The sequence below is a fragment of the Pseudorasbora parva genome, chromosome 2, assembly GCF_024679245.1.
Source record: "Pseudorasbora parva isolate DD20220531a chromosome 2, ASM2467924v1, whole genome shotgun sequence".
Lineage (NCBI taxonomy): Eukaryota > Metazoa > Chordata > Actinopteri > Cypriniformes > Gobionidae > Pseudorasbora > Pseudorasbora parva.
The window spans coordinates 47,066,700-47,076,436 of NC_090173.1; the positions used below are offsets into that span (position 1 = coordinate 47,066,700).

The 9,737-nt window shown below is 39.9% G+C and overlaps 1 protein-coding gene across 14 annotated transcripts in view; it reads left to right on the forward strand.

Moving 5' to 3' along the window:
• Nucleotides 1-9,737, forward strand: part of nfixb (nuclear factor I/Xb) — a 205,071-nt gene that overhangs the window by 190,078 nt on the left and 5,256 nt on the right. For 10 of the 14 annotated variants that reach the window (XM_067422353.1, XM_067422451.1, XM_067422344.1 and 7 more), the window contains 2 exons: nt 1,761-1,908; nt 4,432-4,523. In XM_067422353.1, the coding sequence (XP_067278454.1) occupies nt 1,761-1,908; nt 4,432-4,523 (240 nt within the window). The remainder of the gene's footprint in view (nt 1-1,760; nt 1,909-4,431; nt 4,524-9,737) is intronic. The other 4 variants (XM_067422400.1, XM_067422460.1, XM_067422393.1 and 1 more) reach the window with 1 other exon arrangement.

Below are 9,737 nucleotides of genomic sequence, written 5' to 3' on the forward strand. Positions count from 1 at the left end.
ACAGAGTTTTATGTCGTCAATAAATGACGCGCTCGGTGACAGTGAGCTGCATTACACGCAAGACTGAAATGCTGGCTACAAAGAAATCTCCAGCTCTCGTTTTGGTCATAGTTTGTCTTGAAAAAACGAGATATTTGACTGTCGTCGTAGGAGAAGTCACACTGCAGGATTGTGCACCAAATCTTCTGACACTGTCAGAATTTCGTCTGAGGTAAAATTTGATCGCAGCGGTCATTAATCGGCTGACCGTGTTAGTGAACGTCAAACTAACGAACAAAAACATCAGTTAAAATTTTGCCAAATTTGTCTCAGACCTCCAAATCGCGGGCAAAATCGCAGTGTGCACCCGGCTTTACTGGCGTGTGTTTTGATCAGGAAATTCAGTACTCATTCAGAAGATGCATAATAGGTGGTGAATAGAATAGAAGATAGAATTCCCTATCTTCTGACAGTCAAAACACAGAAATTTCCGTTTAATACAAATAACGGAAAATTCTGTGTTTGGCGGGGAAAGAGTTAATAGCGAATGTTAGGAATGGCAACGTACAGCATCGTACTGCCCATACTATTTTTGGAGCATGTATACTGTGAACATTATGCAAATGTAACATTTGCATAAAATACCCAGTATGCATTATACAACAGAGAAGACTTCATGGGATACTGTATCCCACAATGCAATCTGTTCAACTTGTTCAACACAGCCATTGACACAATCTACTGTATAAAAATGTTTTCATTGCTTACTGCATACACAATACTGTTTTTGTTAAATATATCTGGAAATATCTTTAAGCAGTGACATACTGCACATTATATACTCTATAGGACTTTTTTTTCTCATCCTTCCAAACCAAATGTTGATGAAACAGAACTTGGTTGTCATATTAAGCAAACATACTTGCCTCAACTATAAAATGAAAAGATATAACGCATTTAAAGTAATGTTGGTTAAACTGAGCTTGTGAAGACATCCGTCGCAATTAATAGACCTGCTAAGATTGAAGTTTGCTGTTAGCAAGCATCCAAAAGAGTGTTAAATAATGCAGAAATGTATGTAATTTTACTAGATATACACACACAATTACTCACACTTAATTCACATCATTTTTTGATATACTGTACGGCTAATAGTAACTGCATACATGAAGACAAATGTGTGCGTTCCTTGTCTTTGAGACCGACTAATCGGTCGCTGTTATGTATCTTGTGCTTGTCTAGACGATCTTGAGTTAATCTCTCTTCTCTGTCCACTTCCACGATAAAACCCATCTGAGCAACGGCTGACGACCTTTGTGCGTTTCAGCGTAGCGCATCCCCTCCTCAGTTCTGCTTCTGCCATTTTTTCAGCGTTGTGAACGTTGCTTTTGTTTTTGGTTTTTGGTTTTTCGCGCCCTGATTTTTATTTGGCATCATTCCATGGACCAAAGCTCACCTCACCATTCGTGCGCCCATTTCTTCTTCTTCCTCACCCTCTGCCTAAAGTCCTCCATTTTTGTTTTTCTCCAGTTCCTCCACTGCTCCTGTCTGTGCCTGTGGTGAAGTCGACACACAAACACGCACACAAACACACTCTTTCATAAACAAAAGCAAACAGACATTTACCATCCTTTTGGTTGTTTCCCTCTCAACACTTTCCACTACCAGCCACCCGCCATTCCTTTTATTTATTTATTTTTTGGAGCGAGTCTGCGTTGTTTTTTCCATTTGTGGGGTGTCGGGCGTGTCCGTACTCCTCACCCTGTTTGTGTCGTCTGCAGCCGAACGGGAGCGGCCAGAGCAAAATGCCAGGCTCCTTCTTGCTGCCTCCACCCCCCCCTGTGGCGCGTCCAGTGCCCCTCCCAATGCCAGACTCTAAACCCAGCAGCACGCCCCCCGATGGCGGACTCACCTCACCCACATCTCCGTGTAAGTGACCCCCCCCCCCCCCCCCCCCCCCATTCCACCAAACCCCTCGAAGGCTGGGAGAAAGCCCAGTCGTCTAGCCACAGCTTGGCCGATTTTTGTCATCTAGTTTGTGTTCCTTGAGTTAACATCTACTGCCCATCATTCGTAATTATCGTGGTAGCACTAACTGTTGGGTCAGAACAAGTCCTTACTACTTTTATTTAATTTTTTCAATCTGAATGAAACCAATGCAATTTTCGTGCAGGTCTTTTTTTATGCATCCTAATTTTCAGGCATCAGTTTTAGTGGGTTAACCGTTGAACACCCATCAAAAATGTCACTAAAGTACAGAGCCCATAAAGAAACATAATGATGGGGAAAAAATGATTTGGGAGGAAAACTATATTGCAATGGTTTCGTGTTCTATCACAAAACTTTTGCATTCCCCTAAGCAATATTTGCATTCACTCAGTAAACTTTGGGTTCTCTTGCGAAACTTTTGAGTTGCCCTGAGAACCATTTCGTTTGATTAAAAAAAAGAAGAGAACAGTCGAGAAACTGTTCTCTCGTGAATTTTTTTTTTTTATTCACTCTGAAAACTTTTGTGTTCCTCTAAGAAACGTTTCATTTGATTATGCACGGTCGCCTTTTGCAAAATGTTTGCATTCTCATAAAAACGTTTAGTTCGATCACAAAACTCTCCCCCGAGAAACTGTGTTCTCTCGCAAAACGTTTGCGTTCCCCTGAGAAACTTTACAAATATTCATAAAACCTTTGTGTGTTCTTCTGAGAAATGTTGCATTCAGTTACAAAACTCTGGTGTCCTCCTGAGACGCTTTGCATTTTGCTCCCATTTGTGATGAAAATGATATTAAGCGTGAGGAAAAAAATATTTCAGTGCTTTTGTGAGTGAATGCTGTTTCTTGGGGGGAATGCAGTTATTTTTCTAGATAACGCAAAGACACACAAATATAGTTTTTCCCTCCCATCTCATTTTTTCACATCTGATGTCCCCTTAGGGCCTCCGTATTGAAGGGTGCAAATTTAGGGCAGAGGACTCTAAATTACGTTTTTTTTTTAAAATGCATTTTAGTTCAAACAACTGTCGCTGACTTTGTAATGCAGCCTTTGGTTATTGGACAGTGCTGGCGTGAAAATCAAAACAACATAGAAGAGTGTGTATCTACCCGACTACAAAGACCAGCTTAGACCATCTTGAACTTTCATCTTGGTCCAGGTTGGTTTGTGCTGGTCAGTGCGTTGAAGAGCCTTTACACTCCAAAAACCAACAGTCGATTGTGAGACACAGGGAATCCATGCTTTGTAATTTTTTTATGTTGGTTTGATTTGAGTTTGTTTTGGTTACATTCACATTGCTGGTTAGCTTTTGGCTTGTGGAAATGTGATAGTTGAGCTCCAGTGCTGGTCTTTAGGTCAGTTTGTCCCGTACACAAACCAAATTTAGGCCGTTCAGAAAGGAGGCGGCGTATCGGGGTGGAGAATTAGACCAAAAATGTTCATTCACCACAGACGGGGCACTGGACGGAGCACTTGCATTTCTTTTCCTCTTTTCTTTCATGTTTCTTATTTTCCCTTCCGTTTCATTTATGTATTATTTTTTGGCTCTATTGTTTTTTTTATGTTGTTTGTGTGTGTTGTGTCTTTTTATGTGTTTATATGTTGCTGATTCTCCAGAATGCACTTACCACTCCTGGAAAGTAGTTTATTTGCTCATGTTAAAGCATTAAGCATATACTGGTCATGCATTACAATGAGTTTACCACGGTTAGCAGGGATTGTTAAGGGTGAAGATACAAAACGAATGGCCTGAAACCCCTTTAGTAATTAAAAAAATACACATGGCCTCTTTTAGCAAAGTTTTTTTAAGTAATAGTCATAACAACAGTATGATAAATGTGTGTTACACTGATTAAAATGATTCTGTTTAGATTAATATGTAACCTCCAAAAATGTCATCTCATTTAACAAATGGTTGTTAATAATTAAAAAATATATTGTGGAATGAACAAAGCTGCATTTCATATATTTTTGAATGTTTGCTAACAGCAAACTGTAGAACAAATATGGCTAATTTGTCTTAGTTGTTTTTTTTTCTCCTTGTTTTAGATCTCCATATTTGATGAAAAGTTACACTATGGAGTCCATCAAATAAATCTGAAACCCCAAACTGCCCTAAATTTGATAATGATTCAAGACTAAAAAAACATTTTATTCTACTGATCTTCATCTGTGTGAACCAATAACAATCAAAACGGCATTTCATTGATGATAAATTCTTGAAGTACATTCAGTACAGGAAAGTTTCGGTTTTCACCTATATATTTTGTGAAATTCACACAAAGCCTCAGCCAATTCGCCAGAATTAGTTGATCTTTTCATATTGAGATTTTTTTTGTTCAAATTGCTCTTTTAATTACTTTATATAGGGCTCTGGTTTATGAAAATGCTAAATCTAAATGGTAGATTTGCTGAAACGCTTTCCTATGTTTGTTTTTTATTGATATTTTTCTGTCTCTCTCTCAGCATACTCCACGCCAGGCTCCACAGCTCCCAACAGGTTTGTCAGCATCGGATCACGGGACAACAACTTTCTGAACATACCCCAGCAGACACAGGTGATTGGTTTAATCAAAACAAACCTCATTGCTTGTGCTTGAGTGTTTGAAATCGTCTTTCTTAGCATGTTAGCCTGCGCCTCCCCTCCATTCTTTCATCCTTTCCCATGATGCTCTCTGCTATGCGGTGACGGGCCCATCTGGAGCGGGCCTGCGATAACTCAAGCTGATCGGCGCGGTGTAGTTGATTTGAGCGTTGCGAATGCGCGGCCACCACACTGCGCCTCCTCCATCACCCGGTACACTTTACTCATTAATGTGTAAACCACACCCGCCCCAGGCCGGCTCCCTGCTCCTCAACACATGGTGACCATCTGAAGTCGCTAACTCACGCGCTCTCACCTCCTCCCTCTGCTGGTTGGCCTCTCTGGATTTGACCATTAATTTCCCTCCCTTTCTGCTTAACCTTTCCTCAATTCTCAGTATTTTTCCCCCTTCTTTAACTCGTTTCCCAACTCGCCATCACCCTCTGCTGGTGGCTTCTTCTTCTTCTCTCCCACCGTGACTTCTTGGCAGTGACTTCGCTTTGTCTGATTTTGCACGTTTTCCAATGTGTTCACCCCAAAGAAGATAGAGCAAGCACTTTCCTTTTGTCCTCTCAGAGTTAAATAACTTTAGTGAAATGAATTAGCATAGCTGGGGATTGCAAGTGAACGTTTTGCGAAGATTCATTCAAAATTCACACATATGTGTATATTTTATTTATATATATATATATATATATATATATATATATATATATATATATAAAATATTAAATACATAAAATGGTATAAGGTAGAGGGAGTGAAAATTTTTGAAATACAATATTTTTTTTTTTTTTTTTTTTTTCAATTCAATTCAATCCAACCATTAATAAACGCTAAAAGCAAGAGGCAGTGATACAATAGCGAAACAAATCAATTGATTTCATTTTTATGTAAATGTGCATTACTTATAATTTCAAGAGAAGTTTCTTGAAGGTATCAGTGAACTTTCAAGTGGTCTAAAGGGTATTTGAGCAGTTAAGTTCAACTTGACAATGTTTGAAGGTCAGTAACAGAAAATCAAAGCAAGTGGCGTGTATTTTGAGGAGACATAGCAAAAGAACACTTAAAAAGCATCACACAAAAAGAACTTAAAAAAATGATAAATCAAGTTTTTGTTTTAGGTGATAGAAGCTTTGTGACACTTATTGTACCATTTTCATAGTTGATGTGATTATCTTCACCTGTATGAAGAAGAAAAAAACCCCACTACAAATCACCACAACGGCAGTTTTATCAAAAGACTCTGACAATGAAAAGTGACGTTAATGAAGAGAAAAGATAATGTTGCATTTGATATTTTGGTCTGTAGCATTCAAACCTGTGCCTTTTAAGTGTTTAAATTATTTGTGGGCCAACGTTAGGTCCGTACAGCTCCATATGGGGAAGTTCTCTCAGTTCCCATCCAAAGGAACAAGGAAAGAACTGCGGAAAAGTTAGACGGGGCTGGAGAAAAGAGAGGCAAAGTTTAAGCACGGCCCCTAAACTGAAAAGTCACGTCCCAACTGTCTGGTTGCCCACAGCAACGAGACATGATGTCACAGGCAGTTGAACTTGAGAGGTTTGTGTGTGTGGGGTGGGGGGATAGAAATGGTCACTGCCAAGGATTACAGGGGGAAGATGGGATTGCGAGAGGGAGGAGTACAGCTTAGAGGGGAAGAGTTACTTGGCCCAAGTAGCTGTTGGGCTTTGGCCCGGGGCAAGCGGCAGGGGGAGAATAGATGGGATGTGCCGGGGGTGTTTGCATGACCTGCAAGAGTCAACCAGAACAAAAGTTACCCACGACCCCTCCTCCCAGACCCTCTCAGCCAAAGTGTTTCCAGGATTTGACTTCTAGAGAGTTTTGTAAAAATCAATCAGGAGAAACAATCCTGCTCTCTCTCATTGGAACGCTGAGCCGAGCTCTCGCTGTAATCCGGAGCAGCTCTTCACACCGATAGAGCACAGCACTACAGCGTCACAGTCACATGTCAAACGCTCAAGCACTTTCTGACTAGTCAACGCAAAAGTGTTTCCATAAACATCCTGACAAGAGCTCTTGTGCAAGTATGTTTATCTCATGAGTTATATATATATATACACACATACATACATACACACACAGGTCCTTCTAAAAAAATATGTGATAAAAGTTCATTATTTTCCATAATGTAATGATAAAAATTAAACTTTCATATATTTTAGATTCATTGCACACCAAATGAAATATTTCAGGTCTTTTATTGTTTTAATACTGATGATTTTGGCATACAGCTCATGAAAAAAAAAATTCATCTCAAAAAATTTGCATATTTCATCCGACCAATAAAAGAAAAGTGTTTTTAATACAACAAAAGTCAACCTTCAAATAATTATGTTCAGTTATGCACTCAATACTTGGTCAGGAATCCTTTTGCAGAAATGACTGCTTCAGTGCGGCGTGGCATGGAGGCGATCAGCCTGTGGCTCTGCTGAGGTGTTATGGAGGCCCAGGATGCTTCGATAGCGGCCTTAAGCTCATCCAGAGTGATGGGTCTTGCGTCTCTCAACTTTCTCTTCACAATTTCTCTTGACACTGGACTTCAGGCATTTTGGCATTTCCTTCTCCCCAGTCTTCCTCCAGACTCTGGCACCTTGATTTCCGATTGACATGCAAAATTTGCTTTCATCCGAAAAAAGTACTTTGGACCACTGAGCAACAGTCCAGTGCTGCTTCTCTGTAGCCCAAAGTGTCTTGACCTGGGGAATGCGGCACCTGTAGCCCATTTCCTGCACACGCCTGAGCACGGTTACTCTGGATGTTTCTACTCCAGACTCAGTCCACTGCTTCCGCAGGTCCCCCAAGGTTTGGAATCGGTCCTTCTCCACAATCTTCCTCAGGGTCCGGTCACCTCTTCTCGTTGTGGAGCGTTTTTTGCCACACTTTTTCCTTCCCACAGACTTCCCACTGAGGTGCCTTGATACAGCACTCTGGGAACAGCCTATTCGTTCAGAAATGTCTTTCTGTGTCTTACCCTCTCGCTTGAGGGTGTCAATGATGGCCTTCTGGACAGCAGTCAGGTCGGCAGTCTTACCCATGATTGCGGTTTTGAGAAATGAACCAGGCTGGGAGTTTTTAAAAGCCTCAGGAATCTTTTGCAGGTGTTTAGAGTTAATTAGTGGATTCAGATGATTAGGTTAATAGCTCGTTTAGGGAACCTTTTCATGATATGCTAATTTTTTGAGACAGGAATTTTGGGTTTTCATAAGCTGTATGCCAAAATCATCAGTATTTAAACAATAAAAGACCTGAAATATTTCAGTTGGTGTGCAATGAATCTAAAATATACGAAAGTTAAATTTTTATTACTACATTATGGAAAATAATGAACTTTTATCACATATGCTAATTTTTTTAGAAGGACCTGTATATAGTGCTATTATAATATATTTATTTTATATACAATCACTTTATATATTATTTTAAACATATATTATACATAATTATCATATTGAATGTTGTTTGGGCACAAGTTATATTAAAATATAATACGCTTCCTAATATTGTGTTGGTCCCCCTTTTGCTGCCAAAACAGCCCTGACCCATCAAAGCATGGGCTCCACTAGACCCCTGAAGGTGTGCTGTGGTATGTGGCACCAAGATGTTAGCAGCAGATCCTTTAACTCCTGTAAGTTGCGAGAACGGGCCTCCATGGATCGGACTTGTTTGTTCAGCACATCCCACAGATGCTCGATTGGATTGAGATCTGGGGAATCTGGAGGCCAAGTCAACGCCTCAAATGCGTTGTTGTGCTCCTCAAACCATTCCTGAACCATTTCTGCTTTGTGGCAGGAGCATTATCCTGCAGAAAGAGCCACAGCCACCAGGGAATACCGTTTCATGAAAGGGTGTGCATGGTCTGCATCAATGCTTAGGTAGGTGGTACGTGTCAAAGTAACATCCTCATGGATGGCAGGACCCAAGGTTTCCCATCAGAACATTGCCCAAAGCATCACACTGCCTCCGCCGGCTTGCCTTCTTCCCATAGTGCATCCTGGTGCCATGTGTTCCCCAGGTAAGCGATGCAGCCGGCCATCCACATGATGTAAAAGAAAACATGATTCATCAGAGCAGGCCTGCCACCTTCTTCCACTGCTCCGTGGTCCAATTCTGATGCTCATGGGCGATGGACAGGGGTCAACATGGGCACTCTGATTGGTCTGCGGCTCTGCAGCCCTATAGCAACAAACTGTGATTCACTGTGTTCTGACACCTTTCTATCAGAACCAGCATTAACTTCTGATCAAACAGACGAGCTACTGTAGCTCAAATTGGTCAAGATCACACATGCCAGCCTTCTCTCTTCTTCTGCATCAATGAGCCTTGGCCGCCCATCCCATGACCCTGTCACCACTGTTTCTTCCTTGGAGCACTTTTGATAGATACTGACCACTGCAGACCAGGAACACCCCACAAGAGCTGCAGTTTTGGAGATCTGACCCAGTTGTCTAGCCAACACAATTTGTCCATTGTCAAATCGTTCAAATCCTTAAGCTTGCCCATTTGTCCTGCTTCTAACACATCAACATTGAGTACAAAATGTTCACTTGCCTTCTAATATATCCCACCCAGTAACAGGTGCCATGATAAAGAGATAGTCAGTGCTATTCATTTCACCTGTCAGTGGTCATAATATTATGCCTGATCTGTATGTGTATATATATATTCATGTAAATAATTAGTTTTAGACGATTTTAACAGTCGTTTGTTTACAAGTTATATTAAAAATATTATTCATATATATATATATATATATATATATATATATATATATATATATATATATATATATATATATATATATATCGCTTATTCGTATTCGCTTACACACTATAGGTGATCTGTTTTTTTCTTCCCTTGCTCCAAAACTCTGGAACTCTCTTTCGTATGAGATTTGTCTTCAGATTTGCAGAATCCGTTACTGTTTTTAAATCCCTTCACTTTGTTAGATTTGCTTATGTGATTTCATAGTTAAATAGTTCATAGTTTTTTATTTATATTATATATAAAATTATATTATATAGTATATTGTGTTTTTTGTATATCTGGTATACGTTTGTAGTATGTTTAGTATATTATTTTGATGTTTTTGTGCATCTCTTTTTACTTAACATTGTCCTTTTTTTAAAAGCGCTATATAAAATAAAGTTTATATATATATATATACAC